Raw genomic sequence first — 19,727 nt, 5'->3', positions numbered from 1 at the left:
ATTACCCATATTCTATCTAAAGCTATAGCCAAATAACCAGAAAAAGGAAGCACAACTTGCTTAGGATGACTTTGTCAGTGTCTTGTGTGATTGCTATTAAGTTGGTTGGGGGTATTTTTGTTCTTGTAAAACATATTAAAATTATAGAAATGGCACAAAGAGTTGACTGGTCACCCAGAAAGTGATGTAAAATTGTACTGTTAAGTGAACAAGGCTACAGTTATGAAGAAATTGATGAAAGATTAGGAAAAACTTAACCAAAGCTGGCATTTCTATATTTTTGAGGAGGTATAAGGAGACTCAGGCACTACAAAATCAGACTGGTAAAGGCAGGGAAAGGTGCACAAAGGCAAGTGACGATGGACGAGTGGAGAGACTGTCCCTACATGACAGAAGAAAATCATGTAGGTGTATACAAGATGACATGGCACAATGTAATGTGAAGTTGAGTGCAAGGACTGGTCTAAATGCTAGAATTCTAAGGAAAAAGACATTAGCATCTCTCAAGCAAAGGTTGAAAAGATTAAACCCATGTTAGCTGGACAGCGGAACAATGGAACAGTGTTATTTGGAGTGATGAGACCCAAATCTCCTTGCTTGGTAGTGATGGTATGACATACGCGAGGTGAAAAATCAGAGAAGATTTATATCCTACTTGCATTACACCAACCATGTAACACCCAGATACAGTGGAACCTCGACTTACGCATGGGTCTACTTACGTGCGATTCCAGTTTTGACCTTCAGTAGGCGCTTTGACTTATGAACTTTCCTCTATATACAGCGGTCTTGCCAGCAGCCGGGAGCTCGCCCGGCTGGCTGTGGGGCAGCGCTGAGGCCTCTGATGCCGGGGAGAGGGCCCCCATCCCACCCCCGAAGCTGTGGAAAAGGTGTCGCCTGCCTGCAAGAGACACAGCAGGGAGCACTGCAGCCCCAAACCCCACCGAAGAACCAACCTGAGGAAGTCTAGAGAAGAACCTGGCCTGGCAAGAAAAAAGCATGACCCTGGCCAAAGTGAATTAGCTCTTTACTGACCCTTGCCCCGCCCCTAGCTTGTAGCCTGGTAAGCCCACCCATCCACAGTGCACGTAAGAAAAAAAACGTTAATTTTTTTCATCTACAATACTGTCTTATTTATTTTATAGTACAGTACATTGATTATTGCCTTCATTTTATCAATCTATGGTCTTGTTAGAGAGTAAAATCCATGTTAAATTGCTGTTTTGGGGGTGTTTTTCATTGTCTAGAATGGATCAATTCACTTTTCCATTACTTTCTATGGAAAAGGGTGCCTCTACTTATGTACGTTTCTAGTTATGACCAGACCTCCAGAATGGATTATGGTTGTAAGTAGAGCTTCCACTGTAGTGTGATGATCTGGGGTTGTATAGCAGCAAAAGGTGTGGGCAGAATTTGCATCATTAATGGGAATGTAAATGCCCCAAAATGCATAAATGAAATACTTTAGCCCAAACTGAAGCGTTCCACAAGTGATCTTTTCCCAGATACTGAAGCATTTAGATACCTTTATATCTTTATTTATTTATTTTCTATTTCAACAGGATTCAGCTCCATGTCATGTTGCTGCTGTGTGCAAAAGGTGCTAATCCTATTCCACTGCCGGAATGTCCTGGGAATAGCCCAAACATTAATCCAATTAGAAATCTATGGAGCCGACTAAAGAAACTTGTTAGTCAGAAGCAACCCAGCAACAAAGCACAATTAATAGAGGCAATAATTCAGTCTTGGTTTCACATTACAGTGGTACCTCAGGTTACAGACGCTTCAAGTTACAGACTCCGCTAACCCAGAAATATTACCTCGGGTTAAGAACTTTGCTTCAGGATGAGAACAGAAATCGTGCTCTGGCGGCATGGCAGCAGCAGGAGGCCCCATTAGCTAAAGTGGTGCTTCAGGATAAGAACAGTTTCAGCTTAAGAACGGACCTCCAGAACGAATTAGATACGTAGCCAGAGGTACCACATTACAGCTGCAGAACTAAAAACTTGGTTCACTTCATTTTTTTTTTTTTATAAAATTTTTATTGGGTTTTCACATTTTATATAGACAAACACAAAGACAAGCAAATAAACAAAGAAAAAACAAACAACAACTACAAACATATATACTTTCAAAAAATGTTATTTTCACCCTGGTCGTTGACTCCCCCCCACCCCCTCCCTTGCATCCCCATTCCCAAATTTATATCAGCAATTTAGCATTTTCTTATCCATCTTGATATTAGTTCTTTATAAAAAAAAAAAAAAGAAAGTTAATTTTTTTTTCCTAAGTTGGACCTCAGTTCCCTTCCATCGATTTCCCATTTTGTCTTGAATAATAATCTTGTTAACCAAATCGCATAATCTTAAGTGTTGTTAAAACTTGATTTTTCCCTCCCTCCCATCCCCGGTTTGCGTCCCTTCCAAAAACATGTCCAAAATAACAGTTTTTAGCCCGGGTTCCTCACGTCCGAGGCTCTCAAGTCTCTTTCAGTCCCTCTCCGCCGGTCTTGTTGGTAATCCTTTATGCCGGTCGTCACATCTCGAAAGAGTTCTTTCACAATCAGTCCAAAGTCTCTTCCCATGTTTGCCAACAGCTGCTGAAGAACTTCCACAAGGCCTGAATCTTGGAGGTAATCAAAGTCAGAGTCTATGTGGAGGCCCCAATTATATTTCTTTATTTTAAATTCTTTAATTTCATAAACTCCCAGGGCCTCCACTTTCGTCTTCTGCATCTTTCGTAGATTTATGGTAGGTTTGCTCCAATAGTCTCCTTGTTTATGTTCCATAGGCGTCAGCTTCTGATCAGTGTTTTCACACATCACTTCTTCTCTTTCTTGTTTTGACTTCTCCTCTTCTTTTGCAGCTGTGGATTCTTTCTCATTAAGGTCTTTGTTACATTCAGCAGAGCTACTTGTTTCAGAAGTCAAGGTCATCAATTGTTCACTCATAGCCGTAGTCTGCTCTTGTAAATTTCCAACCAAATAGAACATCCTTTCGATTTCTCCCAGTATCTTTCCATCCACAGCCATTGTAATTCCACAGAATTCCCCCTAGAGGGAATCTGGTTACTTAGTATTCTTTTCTCCAACAGTCCTTTGTCTTGTTATTGTTTCTTTATTTCCAACAATTTTAATTCAGTTGTAACTCTTTTTAATCCAGAGGTAACTTAGGTAGCAATTTTTCCACTATTCACAGTCCGTTTGACAGCTTTGACAGCTGTCAAACTCTGCACTTCTTAAACAAGCTCCAAAGCAGGACGCTCCCGGGCCCGGGAGGGGGGTTGTTTACAACAAAACACAAAGCATCCAACACTCCTCTCTCCTGCTCAAAATTTCCAAATCTTAGAAGTTACTGTCTTTTTAAAACTCACCCTTTACAGGGTAGGCACTCCAGCTTAGTTTTTTTTTTATCGTTGCTCTGGATCGTCTGCAAGGTGGGGGCGCAGACTTCCCTTTAGCGCATCCCCCGATCGTCTCAAATTCAGTGGATAAATTTCTTAAAATCCAAGTCCAATTTACTCACGGGTTGTTTTTTCAGCCGAATTTCAAGGAAGGAAGTCAGCGCTCTTCGGTCATGGCTCGCGGCTTCGCTCAGCAGAGGTAGCGATGGACTCTCAGTGCCGCGCCACCCCCCGTATCCCCTCCGCAGCCTTTAAAAAGGCTCTTCGCGAATCAGGGGGGGCGCTTAAGGCACCCACCGAGTCTTCAGTCCGCAGGCTTCCGCGCCTGCGGTTTTAAGGGTCCCCGTGTCGCCGGCACGGCAAAGACCCGTCCCCTGCTGAGCCGATTCCCTCCGGAGCTCGGAGGGAATCCGCCATTCCCGGATCGCGCCAACCCCGGAAGTAAAAAAAAAACAAAACGAATTAGATACGTAGCCAGAGGTACCACATTACAGCTGCAGAACTAAAAACTTGGTTCACTTCATGGGAAGGTGTTGTAAGGCCGTAATTAACGCTAAAGGTTACCAATGGTTACCAAAGGTTTCAAATTTTTTCTTTATGACTGCTGTTCTAATAAATACTCCCTCATAAAATTTCTTGCATTACATTCTTCATTAAATTATCCTTCCATTGGGATATAATTTTGTTGGTACTAAAGGGTTAAGAGGTAACAAGTCGCTCTAATCACTGAGCAGCCGGAAGTCATTAAGCATCCAGGAATGTGAGTTAGTTTGTATAAATAGTCAGTTCACCCGTGTGTTCTCTCTCTCTCCTCCTCCCCCCCCCTTGACCTGACTCGCAGACTCAGTTTGTGGCCATGGGCGTGTTTGCTAATATGAGTTAAGTTTAGAGTAAAGTTTTCTTTATGCCGGAGATAAAAGCAAGTGTGCTTTATCGCCAGGGTTTTTCTTTTGTAAATAAAGTTTTTTTTCCTGAGTCCCAAAGTGCTTGCTCCAGGATTCTTCATTGAAAGGTACCGACTCTCCTGCCTTCTTCAACCGCTGCACGAAATTCTCTGCTGAGATAAGATTTATGGTGTTGGAAGCGCACTGAACGTTTACTTAACATTAAACTAATTAAAGTTTAATGGACAATTTTATGGTATTACTCCACACAAAAGTGGTGTTATCAGCCACCAAACCTCAGAAATACAGTTTTCATAAAAGGTTTCCACAATTTTGGCCTCTAGTATAAGTTGTCCATTTTACAGTTAATGTCCTTTTTATATGGGATCAGATTATTATTATTTGGATCAGATTATTATTATTTATGTTTCATGTTTATATATGTGTTGTGCCCAGAGTGGCTGGGGCAACTAAGCCAGATGGGCAGGGTATAAATAAAAATTATTATTATTACTACAGTGGTACCTCAATTTAAGAACAGTACTGTTCTGGAAAAGATTAAGTTTGTAAACTGAGGTACTACTGTATTACTATCATCACCATCCTCATCACTGCTAGTACTACCTGAGATTCCATAAGCCTTGCTCTTCTCTGGGATGAATTCTATTTGGCCCAGTCATGGCATCTCCTCCATCTCCAATGTCAGTCGTTGTTATGGCTTGGTCTTTCCCACAAACGTGAGATGACTCTGGCTGCTAATTATTTCAGATTTATTGCTAAAACAATGAACTTGCACAGAGCTCCTCTACTCATCGTCCTCCCCAGAAGATGGCATTGCCCAGACTGAGATCCTCCCCCTTCCCCACCTTCTCTTCCAGTATCTTTCGCCTGTCTCCGCCACTTTTCAGATCCTACGAGATTTGGCAAAGAATGCTTCCTGCATTCCAACGTCTGACTCACTCCTGTAGCTCTCACAAAGCTGTCTGTCACTCTGTCTCTCTTTTTCTTCTCCCCCTTGTTCAGAGCTCAGATGACAGTTCCTCTCCCCCTCCTCTCTGTGAAGAGAATCAGAACTTACAGGGTTAACAGTTCTGAGTGACGTCTCACATCATGAGGCGTGGCTATGTTTCACATACGGGAATCTTACTCTGTGTGTAAGTTCTCTTTCGGTTCTGATCGAGAGGCGAGAGATGTGCGCTTTGTCGCCGGGTGTTTAAGGCTGAATTTACGATGTTGTTCTACACGATTAAAGGCTGTTGGAGATAAGCAAGAAAGCCTGCGTGCAGTTTGATTTATTACCCACACAGTGCAGCAGCTTCTACCGCTGTGTGCACTCTGCTAAAGGGCCAAAGAGGCTGGAGGAGGTTTCGACCGGCACGGACAGCACAGTGGCGCAGCTAAGAAGAGTGCCGGACGCCATCTTGGCCCCATACTCTCTGCCTTCCGCTGCTAACTCTCCTCTCCCTAGGCCTGCTTCTTCTCTGGCTGGCAGCACCTGAGCGTCGCTGCCAGTCCTCTCTTTGGTCAAGCCAAGACTGACAGGAGCAAAAACAGAAAACCTGAAGCTACTTATCTTTCCTAACAATTCTGAATCTAACATTTTAGATGGCCTGGGCAGTTCAGACCAGGACCAATAGTGGTAGAAAAAGGAATAATTTGAGGAAGATTGTTCAAAGAAAAAACTGTAAGTTACAGTTTATTGTGGGGGTGTTAGGTTCCCAAGTGTTATAGGGGGCGCTGTTGAGCTCTGTGAAAATATATGAGGTTTGTCACATAGAGGTATGTTTTGAATTTCCAGGCAGACAGGACAACCCCACAGGGAGCCTTACCAAGAGAGGCCACGATCCCACGATTCTCCTCCATGACGTCCTTATGCAGAGCTCTCTGGTCAGGATCCAGCAACACCCACTCATCGTCTGTGAAACGAACAGTGACATCTTCAAAGCACACTGGACCCTAAAAGAAAAAGGGAAATGTCCTCCTCTGAGACAGCAGAAATATGATCTGCTACACAATGCTCTGTTGTTTCCTTCCTGTTAATTGTGGTGTTGTTTCAATAGGATTGCTTTGCTGCACATTTTAATTATGGGTGCTTCTTTTATTCTGCATTTTAACTATGGTTGTTCATCTTTGTGCAAATAGGTGGTACTCCACCTTGCGTTTTCCAAGTCATTCTGCCCACGCAAGCATTCCAGTTTCTCCGATGGAAGGATCCACTTTCTCCTCTCCTCGTGTGCTGTTCTGGGAAGGTTCCCTCCCAATGCCCTAGAGCCAAATTCAAGGGGTTCATGGGGGCATGGAGAGGGAGAGGGGAGGAATGGGGGGCAGGCTCCATTTTCCAGCGGATGGCGCTGGTTAGGTCACTATTTCTTCTCATTTGTCGACTTCTTAGAAACCAATTTTAGCATTCAGTGATCAATCTAGAAATAAAATACTGTATTTTTCGCTCCATAAGACACACTTTCCCCCCTCTTAAAATGTAAGGGGAAATGTCTGTGTGTCTTATGGAGTGAATGTGTGGTCCCTGGAGCCAAATTGCCGGAGAGCAGCATGCTCCTGAGCTGCTCTTTGGTGGGGGGGAGCCACGCTGCTCCGCCAACAGCCTCCGCTTCCCCCTGCATAGCAGGGGGAACAGCAGGCAGGCAAAAGAGATTGCATAGCAAGAGGGATTGCTGCTGGCTTCAGGAATAGCTGTGCAAACCTCTTCAGCTTTGCCTTGCTTTAACTGAAGCCAGCACAGCAAGAGGGAGAGCTGTGCAGTGCCTCTTGTTGTGATGCCTTGGCCCGATCCTCTCTCCTCCTCCTTCTTCAACTACATTTGATTCAGAATGTTTTTTCCTTGTTTTCCTCCTCTAAAAACTAGGTGGGTCTTATGGTTGGGTGCGTCTTATAGAGCCAAAAATACGGCAAGCCTCTTTTGGATGGTCATCTGTCTTGTATGATCTAGCAGAGATTCCTGCATTGCAGGGGGTCTCCTGGCTCTGAGAGACAAGCAGGGAGGGTGGATTATGGCAGAAGGAGAGGGAGCCCCCGGTGGCTCCTCATTCTCCTGACTCACCTCTGCCTCTCGACCTCCCTCCTCCCACTCGCCTCCTTCCTCTTCTGCCTCTGATTCTGCACTGCATTCTGCCACAGAGTCTCCCAGCTCACTAAGCCCTGTTTCCCCTTCAGATTCTGACACCTCCTCTTCCCAGGCTTCTCCCTCTGACCGCTCATCCTTCCTCCACTTCCACTCCTTGGGCTCTGAGCCATCTTCCCTTCCTGGTTCCCTGGCTGCTTCCTCCCACCATTCCTCTGTGCCCAACCAGTCCATGACATTGCTCCATCCCTCGGCCTCTGTCCCCACAAGGCAGCTTCCCCTGACCTGATCTGCTTCAACAGCCGCTGCTTCCCTTCTGCCCCCATGAAAAGGCGGATCAGGAGGTCTTGCCGGCATCATTCTGTCACCTGCAAGAGAAAAAATGTAAACAGGAGAAAAGGTAATCAGGTTGCCAGGAGTGCCTGCTTCTCTCACAGGTGAAACAGGGCATCTCTAACTACAGATGGGCCTTTGAGAAAGCCTTACCAACTGAGAGCATTTGGACGTTTGTGCCCATTTCATATGTTTGTTTGTGCAAAAATACATCTCCCCTCCTCTGGACCCTTGTTCCCAACTGTCTCCCCCCAAAACAAGATGAAAAGAACCCTCAGATGAGTTGGAAAACCAACAGAATGAAACCAAATAGAGAAAAACCACCTTCCTCCTTACCCAGTGGCCTCACTCTGGTGTCCAGTGGAGGCCTCTCTGCCTCACAGGAATCCAGGTCCATTTCTGCAAAGAGATCCTTTCCCTGAGAAAGAAACAAGGATTCAAAACAGAGAATGGGGGGAAATACTAGAAAGAGAATGACAAAGACTTGAAGGGTGTGGGATCTCATTCCATGGATGCCTTCCCACAAAAAGGATGGGCCAACAATAGAGCATTATGGGATGTTCACCGTCCTGCTTGGAGCCCCTTGGGAGTATCCAGAGGAAAGTCTCTCTTACCTGCTTTCTCTCCTCTGCCTGACTCAGGAGGAAACCTTCAGCCAGGGCCACCGCCTGGGAACTGGTCTCCGCTCCGCATTCCCTCACCCAGCTCTCCATCTCCGGTGGAAGGACAGCCAGGAACTGCTCCAAGATCACCAGGTCCAGCATCTCAGCTTTCGTGTGCCTTTCTGGCTTCAGCCACTGGTGGTCAAGGTGGTAGAGTCGGCTGCAAACCTCTCGGGGTCCTTTGGCCTCCTGGCAGCAGAACTGCCTCAACTGCTGGCTCTGCCCCTCTGAGCGGAGGGTGTCCTCCTCACCCAGGATCTTCTGCCCAGAGTTTTCCCAGAATCCCCCACTGCTCCCAGTTTGGATGACATGGCCTCTTCCTGCTCTAGGACCAGCTGAGTCTTGCTCATCCATCTGTGCTCTCAGGAAGCCCCTGAGAGATCGGAAGGAACCCTTTGGTCTTCTGCCAAGTTCTGCCCATCTAAATGAGAAGCTCTAGCAAATCCTACAAAGCAAATACATTGTTCAGTTACAAAAGTTGTCTAATATCAGGAGAAGAAAAAGGTTCCCTGAGCAAGCATGGATGAGTCTTGGAGGGAAGCAGGGCTGGACTGCACCACAGCCCAAACCATGAGCTATTTTATTTATTTAAATTTCTATAACACTTTATATTTTAAAGAGAAATCTCAAAGTGGTTTACAGCATATTAAATCTGTGGGGATAATTAGGGAGTTAGAAGAAGATATATTATTGAATGATATGCTTCCTAACATGCACTAGCAAGTTCCATATTCTAGCAGAGTTCCACAAATCCCCCTTTTTTAGATTACCCAGCGATCAGCTTGTTGCTGACTCATCTGAGTCTTACTATTAAAAATTCCTTCCTGGTAAAAAGAGGAGTAAGAGGAGAAGAAATATGTCTCTAGCCTTCTAGCAATGCAAAATGTGGAGGGAACTGAAGGGATTTCTCTGAGGTGAATCAGTCTAGTTGCTCCTGCCTTCGAGTAAATGCAAGAAGTCAGAACTGACTGACAAGGGAATAGTTTGTATCTTGTGAATAATGGATGCTTGGCTCTAGTGGGGGTCCTCACCTGGGGGTCCTCAGGAGTTGTTCTCCCCCCACCCCCACTCCCCTGCTCCTGTCTCCTTTTCTTGCACTTGGACTCTCTGCCGCTCTCCAGACAGACTCCTGGGGTGGGGTCCCTTTTTCTTTGCTCTGAGGGCCAGGTACGTATCTCGCCAACCCCCTGAAGGCCAAGTGGATGAGGCCAAAGACACCTCCCTTGAAATTTAGGTGGGTAATTTCGTATTAGTATTCTGTTAGATAGCTTAACACACACACACAGCCACTGATGCCAAGGTCCCTGGAGGCTCAGGGAGTAGCAGCGCCCATTTCCGGCTGGTTTTCCAGCAACAATCCCTTTGGGGCAGAGAGGATGTGGTCCTGGGATGCCCTGCTCTGGGTGCGAGGGGATTGCTGCAGTGGCCTCCGTGGGGAGCTGCCCTGGGAGACACTGGGAAACTGGTCCCCAATGCAGCAGCCGGACTCTGGGCTGGGATCCCTCTCTTTATCCCTGGCCTTTGTCTCCCACCTTTTTTGGGGGGGTGTTAGTCTCCACCTCCTCGTCCAGCTTTGGAAAACCATTTGCAGATGTTTCCTCTGTTGTGCAGTGAGGCGAAGCGATGTCACACCGAGTTAAAGTCCCAGGGACTCCTTTGTTTAAAGAAGGGAGATTTTTTCTGAAGGGGGGGGCGGAGGGTCAAATGAGTTTGGGATCCTCTGATCTCCAGGAAGAGAGCGTGGCAGAACTGGCCCCTCCCCCCCCGGCCCCCTCCCTTGCTGCAGCCCTGAGACCCCCATCAGATCCCAGAGAGAGAGGAGACTCACCAGATCCCAGGAGGGGAGAGCGAGGCAGCCCTTGCAGCAGAGACACAAAGCAAGAAAAGGACTGGGGAGGGAGGGGCCTTGGCTCTGGAGGACCTGCCCCCTCTTGCTTCCTGGCCTCTCTAGGAATGCAGCTCAGTTCCCTTTAACCCTTGCAAAGCCCAGCGTGCCCAGCTGCCCCCCCCCCCGCGTTTTTCTCTCTAGCGCACACTGCAGACTTCCAGAGATGCTTTTTGGGGGCGCCTCCTGCTTTCCTTCCCCTAGATTTCTCACATAGGCTAACATTGGGCCAAGAGCAGATACATTGTATCCGCTTGGAATCGACACTTTCCCTGTTCTCTCAAGGGGGGGGGTTTCCCCCGCTTCTCCTGCAAACGGAGCTGAGCTCCTTTTCTGGCAGTTGCAATTCCCCCCTTCGCCTGTTCATAGCACTCCCTCAAGGGGGGGGGGGCTGCTTTGCTTGTCACCACCCCCTTAAATTATTAAAAGAAGGAAAAATAAGATGCTTACAGTTGCAAGTGTTATTTTCTGGTTTATTTACTTAACATTGTGAGCAAAAGCACTCAAAACATTTCCCCCCCCCCACTTTTTTCTCTGCAAATTTTGAAATCACGTCATCAAAATCATTTCCTTTTGCTACTTTGTTTTCAGCTGACAAGATGGCTAAGCCAGAGATCTCAGCTTGACTCATAGTGGACCTGAGATAACTCTTGATTAATTTTAGTTTTGAAAAACTTCTCTCACATGATGTCTAGCAACGTAAACTGAATTTTAGATTAACTATTCAGAGATTTGAATTAAGGCTCAAAGCAAACAGGAAATTTCTGTAAAAATGGCAGTATCTACTACTACTACTACTACTAATAATAATAATAATAATAATAATTTATTTATACTCCGCCCATCTGGCTGGGTTTTCCCAGCCACTCTGGGCGGCTTCCAACAAAATATTAAAATACAATAGTCCTTCAGATATTAAGAGCTCCCTAAACAGTATTTACCTTTTAGGCTGTGTGCCTGTTTCAGCAATTCACATAAGCCTCTAGTAAAAATATCATTTATGGAAATAGCAGGAGTTATACAAATAGGTATTACTCAAATGTGTCAGAAAGCTACTTTGCAACTACTCACTTCTAACCTAGGATTGCATCCTCTGCAAAGAGAGCAGCTTCAAACCTTGTTGTTGTTTAGTCATTTAGTCGTGTCCAACTCTTTGTGACCCCATGGACCAGAGCGCGCCATGCACTCCTGTCTTCCACTGCCGCAGTTTGATCAGACTCATGTGCGTAGCTTCGAGAACACTGTCCAAACATCTCGTCCTCTGTCTTCCCATTCTCCTTGTGCCCTCCATCTTTCCCAACATCAGGGTCTTTTCCAGGGAGTCTTCTCTTCTCATGAGGTGGCCAAAGTATTGGAGCCTCAGCTTCACGATCTGTCCTTCCAGTGAGCACTCAGGGCTGATTTCCTTAAGAATGGATATGTTTGATCTTCTTGCAGTCCATGGGACTCTCAAGAGTCTCCTCCAACACCATAACTCAAAAGCATCAATTCCTTGGCGATCAGCCTTCTTTATGGTCCAGCTCTCAATTCCATACATCACTACTGGGAAGACCATGGCTTTTACTATACGGACCTTTGTCGGTAAGGTGATGTCTCTGCTTTTTAAGATGTTGTCTAGGTTTGCCATCGCCTTTCTCCCAAGGAGCAGGCGTCTTTTAATTTCGTGACTGCTGTCACCATCTGCACTGATCATGGAGCCCAAGAAAGTAAAATCTCTCACTGCTTCCATTTCTTCCCCTTCTATTTGCCTGGAGGTGATGGGACCAGTGGCCATGATCTTCGTTTTTTTTATGTTGAGCCTCAGGCCATATTTTGTGCTCTCCTCTTTCACCCTCATCAAAAGATTCTTTAATTCCTCCTCACTTTCTGTCATCAAGGTTGTGTCATCTGCATAGCTGGGGTTGTTGATATTCTGGCAATCTTAATTCCAGCTTGGGATTCATCGAGCCCAGCCTTTCGCATGATGAATTCTGCATATAAGTTAAATAAGCAGGGAGACAATATACAGCCTTGCCGTACTCCTTTCTCAGCACCAGTGGTTGGTGCATAAACTTGGATTACTGTGATGTTAAAAGGTCTGCCTTGGATTCGTATCGAGATCATTCTATCATTTTTGAGATTGCATCCCAGTACAGCTATTGCCACTCTTTTGTTGACTATGAGGGCCACTCCATTTCATTTACGGGATTCTTGCCCACAGTAGTAGATGTGATGGTCATCCGAACTGAATTCACCCATTCCCGTCCATTTTAGTTCACTGATGCCCAGGATGTCAATATTTATTCTTGCCTTCTCATTTTTGACCACATCCAACTTACCAAGGTTCATGGTTCTTACATTCCAGGTTCCTATGCAATATTTTTCTTTACAGCATTGGACTTTCCTTTCGCTTCCAGGCATATCCGGAACTGAGCGTCCTTTCGGCTTTGGCCCAGCCGCTTCATCAGCTCTGAATCTACTTGTACTTGTCCTCTGCTCTTCCTCAGTAGCATGTTGGACGCCTTCCGACCTGAGGGGCTCATCTTCCAGCATCATAACTTTTATATGCCTGTTGTCTTTGTCCATGGCGTTTTCTTGGCAGGGATACTGGAGTGGCTTGCCGGTTCCTGCTCCAGGTGGATCACGTTTGGTCAAAACTCTCCACTATGACCTGTCCATCTTGGGTGGCCCTTCACGGCATAGCTCATAGCTTCTCTGAGTTATTCAAGCCCCTTCGCCATGGCAAGGCAGTGATCCATGAAGGGCACTTCAAGCCTATCTCCCTACTAATAGAACCACCTTGTGCTAGTTAATGTCACCCTGTACAGCAGCTGCACCTGTGTTCATTGACCTGACGCTGAAGTCCACAAAGTACCATATTTTTTCATGTATAAGACGCCCCCATGTATAACCCCCCCTACTTCTGGGGACCCCAAATTTAGAAACTGGGCATATGCACTATCCGTGTATAAGACACCCCCACATTTTTAACCTTAAAATAAAAAACCCTAGTCTTATACACGGAAAAGTACAATGATTAGTACTTCAGTACTTAGCAAGTAAAGTAAAGCAAAGCACCAAGGACTTCATGCCTCTGTAGACTAATTGTCATACCCAAGAAAAATAAACTCTATACATTTACTTGAAAATTGCATGCCTAATGGTACCTGTAGCATAAATGATTTCGGTGATGCCCCCCAAGTTACTCCAATTGAGGGTCTAAATACAGTGGTACCACGGGTTACAGACGCTTCAGGTTACAGACTCCACTAAACCAGAAATAGTACCTTGGGTTAAGAATTCCATCCAAAAAATGGGGAGGAGAGATTTCTTTAGCTTTACTTGTTTTTGAGAAAGCTTTTAACCCAGGGGTTGGCAACCTGCCCACGGGGGTAGTTTAAATCACCCACGAGCCGCCCCCCAAATCGAGCTGCCCACGAAGCAAGTCCCCGTGCACTGTGCTAAACACACACAGCGTGGAGTGGGGACTCACTTCCGTGGCACCAGAAATCGTCTGTGCAGATGCTATCTGGCCCACGGAGCAATCTCCAAGGGAGTGAACCGGCCCAGGTGAGGTAAAATTTGCTGACGTGTTTTAACATGTATGTTAAATTTAGGCGGGTAATTTATTATGATTATTCTATCAGATAGCTTAACACACACACAGCCACTGATGCCAAGGTCCCTGGAGGCTCAGTGAGTAGCAGCGCCCATTTCCAGCAACAATCCCTTTGGGGCAGAGAGGATGTGGTCCTGGGATGCCCTGCTCTGGGTGCGAGGGGATTGCTGCAGTGGCCTCCGTGAGGAGCTGCCCTGGGAGACACTGGGAAACTGGTCCCCAATGCAGCAGCCAGACTCTGGGCTGGGATCCCTCTCTTTACTCCTGGCCTTCCTCTCCCACCTTTTTTTTTTGGGGGGGGGCTAGTCCACCTCCTCATCCACCTTTGGAAAACCATTTGCACGTTTCCTCTGTTGCTTTGGAAAACCATTTGCACTGTTCCTCCTTTGTTTAAAGAAATGAGATTTCATGGGAGAGCCATTGTTTTTCTGAAGGAGGGGCGGATGGCCAAATAAGTTTGGGATCCTCTGATCTCCAGGAAGTAGAGTGTTGCAGACCTGGCCCCTCCCTGGCAGGACTCTCTCCTCCCTGCCTTGGGGACCCCCCTGCAGGAGCAGATCACCCCCCCAGGCCTCCTCCCCTGCTGCAGCCTTGGGACCCCCACCAGATCCCAGGAGGACTTTGCAGGAGGCAAGGAAGCTCCTCCTAGAATTCAGGAGTGGAGAGATAGGAGGGGACCCCTGGGTCATCTAGTCCAACCCCCAGCAATGCAGGAATCTCAGCTAAAGCATCCATGGCAGATGGCCGTCCGATCTCTGCTTAGAAACCTCCAAGGAAGGAGAGTCCACCCCCCCCAAGGGAGACCTTTCCCTGCCCAACTGCTCTTAGATGTCCCTCAAGGCAGCGGGTCCTGAGTTCTAGCCCTGCTGAAACCATTGCACTGGCTACCAAGGAGGAACCAAGCAAAGTTCAAAATAAATAAATCCTATTCTCGTCATAAATGAGTAATACTTTCCTATGCATGCTTTTTATACTAATATACAAAAGTATGCCATTCCCTTTTCCAGAAATGCTTAATTGCTAATTCAATGGACTGAAAATGGATGGTTATTGTTATTATTATATTTAGGGAAGCTTTTAATGTCTGATGGACTATTGTATTTTAATATTTTGTTGGAAGCCGCCAAGAGTGGCTGGGGAAACCCATCCAGATTGGCAGGTTATAAATAAACATCTTTTGGACCTTAGGTCTAACTACGGAGATTTGGTGGCCCTGCTGAAAGGTAATAGAACCATCTTTAGGTGGGAATTTCCCCAAGGCCTATCTTTTACCTTTAAAGGTAAAAAGTTTAAAATAAGATCAGTGGAGGATAAAGAAAAATTTCTGAGAGATCACGGAGAAGACCTGCAAAAAGGAGTGGAAGGAGAGCCAAGAGCCCTAAGACCAGGAATATTAGACAAAGTATCACTACCTTCGGGATTGGGCAAGTTAGAGAAAGTGATACCACCGTCAGAACAAGAGGATTTATTGGGAGCAGCTGGAGAAAAAACAAATTAAATACATCATGTCTCTGCAACTATTAAGCTGGAACATTCATGGACTCAATTCCCTGGAGAAAAGGAAGAACGTCTTTTATTTACTGAAAAAGGAACAATTGGACTTGATTTGCTTACAGGAAACACATGTGATAAGGCTACACAGGAAAGTATTGATTAATAAGAGACTGGGCCAAGAATTTATTTCATCGGACAAGGTTAAAAAGTGAGGAGTAGTTATTTATGCAAAAGAGAGCCTATCACCGAAATTTGTTTTTATTTGTTTTTATTTGTTTTAATTTTTATTGGTTTTTTAACACATAGTTAACACATACAGAACACAATACAATGACAAGCGAACACATAGACATGTAAAATTTCAAAACCTTCTTTTCATAAACCCTATTTCTCCGACTTCCCCATACCTTCCCTTTCTGCATCCCTATTATCAAATTTCTTTCAGCAAATCCTTGCTTCAAAATTTAAGTGACTGACCTTTTACCCCTCCTGTCATTACCAAATCAATACAGCGGTAACCACTTAATTTCCTAGCCTTGGCGTTTTAGCATTCATTTATTTTATAATAGTTCTTAAGATAGACTTTAAATTTCTTCCAGTCTTCCTCCACCGTCTCTTTCCCTTGGTCTCGGATCCTGCCGGTCATCTCAGCTAGTCCCATGTAGTCGATTACCTTCATCTGCCATTCTCCCAGTGTGGGAAGTTCTTGTGTCTTCCAATACTTTGCTATGAGAACTCTTGCTGCTGTTGTGGCGTACATAAAAAATGTTCTGTCTTTCTTTAACACCAATTGGCCAACCACGCCCAGGAGAAAAGCCTCTGGTTTCTTAAGAAAGGTATACTTAAATACCTTTTTCATTTCATTATAAATCATCTCCCAGAAGTCCTTAATCCTTGGGCAAGTCCACCAAAGATGAAAGAATGTACCTTCAGTTTCCTTACATTTCCAACATTTATTATCGGGCAAATGGTAGATCTTTGCTAGCTTGACTGGGGTCATGTACCACCTATAAATCATTTTCATAATATTTTCCTTTAAAGGCATTACATGCCGTAAACTTTATACCGGTGGTCCATAACCGTTCCCAGTCAGCAAACATAATATTATAACCGAAGTCCTGTGCCCATTTAATCATAGCTGATTTAACCGTCTCATCCTGTGTATTCCACTTCAGCAACAAATTATACATTCTTGACAAAATTTTAGTATTGGGTTCTAACAATTCCGTTTCTAATTTGGATCTTTCCACCTGGAAGCCAATTTTCCTGTCTTGTTTAAACACCTCCATTATTTGATAATAATGGAGCCAATCTCGAACTTTAGACTTCAGTTTCTCATAGCTCTGTAGTTTCCACTTATCCCCCTCTTGCTCTAGAATTTCCCCATATTTTGGCCATTTCGATTCCATGTTAAGTTTTTTCACCCCTTTGGCTTCCATTGGCGACAGCCACCTTGGAGTTTTATTTTCCAACAGGTCTTTATATCTTATCCAGACATTATATAAAGGTTTCCTAACAATGTGATTCTTAAAACCTTTATGAGCCTTTACCTTGTCATACCATATATATGCATGCCATCCGAAAGCGTTATTAAACCCTTCCAAATCTAAAATGTCTGTGTTCTCAAGAAGTAGCCAATCTTTCAACCAGCAAAAGGCTGCTGATTCATAGTACAACTTTAAGTCCGGCAGGGCAAACCCCCCTCTTTCTTTTGCATCCGTAAGTATCTTAAATTTTATTCTGGGCTTTTTGCCCTGCCAGACAAATTTAGATATGTCTTTCTGCCACTTCTTGAAACAATCCATTTTATCCAAAATCTGCAAAGCCTGAAATAAAAACAGCATTCTAGGCAAAACATTCATCTTGATAACAGCAATTCGGCCTAACAAGGAAAGCTTCAAATTTGACCAAACATCTAGATCTTTCTTAACTTCCATCCAACATTTCTCATAATTATCTTTGAATAGATTCACATTTTTAGATGTCATGTTAATACCCAAATATTTCACTTTCTTAACCACAGCTAGTCCTGTTTCCTCTTGAAACTGCTCTCTTTCCGTGGCTGTTAGATTTTTCTCCAACACTTTAGTTTTTTGTTTATTTAACTTAAAACCTGCAACTTGACCAAATTCTTGAATTAATTCCAAAACCCTTTTCGTACTAGTGTCTGGCTCTTGCAAAGTAAGTACTAAATCATCTGCAAAAGCCTTCAGTTTATATTGTTTTGCTCCGACCTGAACCCCTTTAACCAGCTGGTCTTTTCTAATCATATTTAGCAGAACCTCCAGGACTGATATAAAAAGCAATGGAGATATTGGGCACCCCTGCCGTGTTCCTTTTTCTATCTGAATTGCTTCAGTAGCGGAAGTGTAAAGAGGCTGAAGGGACATTCTTTCACCTATGGTGGACGTGCCCTAAAGTGAAGGCCTTTTGGGAAATGATATATAATGAGTTTAAAAAGGTGTTTAAATACACCTTCCCTAAGAAACCAGAGGCCTTCCTCTTGGGCATCGTCGGCCAAAAGGTGTCAAAGAAGGATAGAACGTTTTTTATGTATGCAACTACAGCAGCAAGGATTCTCATCGCAAAATATTGGAAGACTCAAGATTTGCCCACACTGGAAGAATGGCAAACGCAGCTGATGGACTATATGGAACTGGCCGAGATGACTGCCAGGATCCGTGACTTGGGTGAAGAAGCAATGGAGGAGGACTGGAAAAAATTTAAAGACTACTTGCAAAAGTTTTATAAATTATATGAACTATAAGAATTCGCACGAACTGGGAAGATCAGCTCCAGCAATGAGGGTAGTAGACATTGAAATTAAATAAATAAATTAAATGAAAGGATTAATGTTTAAAGGTTGGAAATGCTATTATATTGGCTGTTTAAAGTAAATTGGCAATAAGTAATTTAAACTAAAACGTAAGTTTTGAAGGTAAAAAGAAATGCATGAAACAAGGTTATAATTTGCTGAAATGTTTATTGTTAAGAATGCATTGCGAGGGAGATGTGGGGAAGTTCGATAAGACTGGAACAAGCATGAAATAACCAATTTCTCTTTTCTCTTTGTTTATCTTCTTTCTGTAACCGATACTCTTCTGTATAAATTGATGAAAAAAATTTTATTTGGAAAAAAACAATAAAAATATTTATTTAAAAAAATGAATTGCTTCAGTAGCCACATTATTTACAATTAACTTAGCCTTTTGTTCAGAATATATTGCACCTATACCATTCTCAAAACCTTGGCCTACCCCCATCCCTTGTAGATTTTTCTTCATAAAACTCCAAGAAATGTTGTCAAAGGCTTTCTCCGCGTCCACAAATATCAAAACTGCCTTAGTGTTTATATTCACTTCTAATAGTTCCATAATGTCTATTATATTCCTCACATTATCTGACAAATGTCTTCCTGGGAGAAAGCCTGCTTGGTCCTTATGAATCTCACCCACCAACACTTTTTTCAGTCTTTTTGCTAATATGTCTGCAAAAATTTTGTAATCCACATTAAGTAGTGATATAGGGCAGTAGTTCTTGATCTGAGTCTTTTCAGTCTCTGTTTTTGGTATAAGTGTAATATACGCTTCTTTCCACGATTCAGGTGCCTTTTCCCCCTCTAATATTTCATTACAGACTTCCTTTGTTTTTAAAGATGATCAAGGAAGATTTGTAGCAATTGAAATTCAAACACAAGGAGAAAAATTTTTGATAGTAGGAGTATATGCACCAAATGAGGGGAAATCTGAATTTTATAAGAAGTTGCATGAGACTTTGCTGGACTATATGGACTACAACATTATTTTGATTGGAGATATGAATGGAGTGGTATCCACAAACATGGATAAGTCACAGAGACAGGTAGTTACCAAAGATGGTAGACTACTAAAAACTTTTTTTGAATTGACTGACAATATGGATTTGATTGACATTTGGAGAACTAGGAATCCCTTGGGTAGAGAGGGAACCTTCTTTTATGAAGCCAAAATGACGTGGACAAGAATTGATCAAATCTGGATAACTAGAGGACTGGCACCTAAGACCCGAAAAGTAGAGATCTGCCCTAAAACGTGCTCCGACCATAATGCCGTGAAAATGGAGATGAAATTAACACCAACCGGTTCCTTCAGATGGAGGATGAATGACACCTTGTTTAGAGATCAAGAGGTTATTAAGAAGGCCCAAAAAACCCTGAGAGACTATTTTGAGATAAATTTGAATACTACCGTGGAAAAAAGAGTAAACTCGGACGCAAGTAAAGCAGTTATGAGGGGGTTTCTGATCCAACATAATTTATTAAAGAAGAGAGCTCAAAATGAGAAAAAAGAAAATTTTTTGGAAAAAATAAAAGAGGGCGAGAAGAAACAGAGTGAAACCAAATTCACAAGAG

General features: G+C 43.9%; 2 protein-coding genes across 8 annotated transcripts in view; one reads left to right on the top strand and one right to left on the bottom strand.

Moving 5' to 3' along the window:
- LOC309530300 (uncharacterized protein) overlaps positions 1–19,727 on the top strand; it is a 670,922-nt gene that overhangs the window by 177,104 nt on the left and 474,091 nt on the right. The window lies entirely within an intron of this gene.
- LOC309530351 (uncharacterized protein) overlaps positions 1–19,727 on the bottom strand; it is a 51,044-nt gene that overhangs the window by 4,433 nt on the left and 26,884 nt on the right. Inside the window, exons 1-4 of one of the 4 annotated variants that reach the window (XM_082219245.1) lie at positions 8,313–9,183; positions 8,035–8,116; positions 7,651–7,733; positions 6,116–6,242 (exon numbers count right to left, since the gene is read on the bottom strand). The exons of 1 other annotated variant lie outside the window; for it this stretch is intronic. In XM_082219245.1, coding sequence (XP_082075371.1) covers positions 6,116–6,242; positions 7,651–7,733; positions 8,035–8,116; positions 8,313–8,714 — 694 coding nt within the window. In that variant the 5' untranslated portion in view covers positions 8,715–9,183. Of the gene's footprint in view, positions 1–6,115; positions 6,243–7,650; positions 7,734–8,034; positions 8,117–8,312; positions 9,184–19,727 lie in introns of those variants that run through there. 2 more of the 4 variants (XM_082219246.1, XM_082219247.1) reach the window with 2 other exon arrangements.

The sequence above is a fragment of the Podarcis vaucheri genome (genome assembly GCF_965113315.1).
Source record: "Podarcis vaucheri genome assembly, chromosome: 4".
Classification (NCBI taxonomy): domain Eukaryota; kingdom Metazoa; phylum Chordata; class Lepidosauria; order Squamata; family Lacertidae; genus Podarcis; species Podarcis vaucheri.
This window is presented reverse-complemented; position numbering and strand designations above follow the sequence as displayed.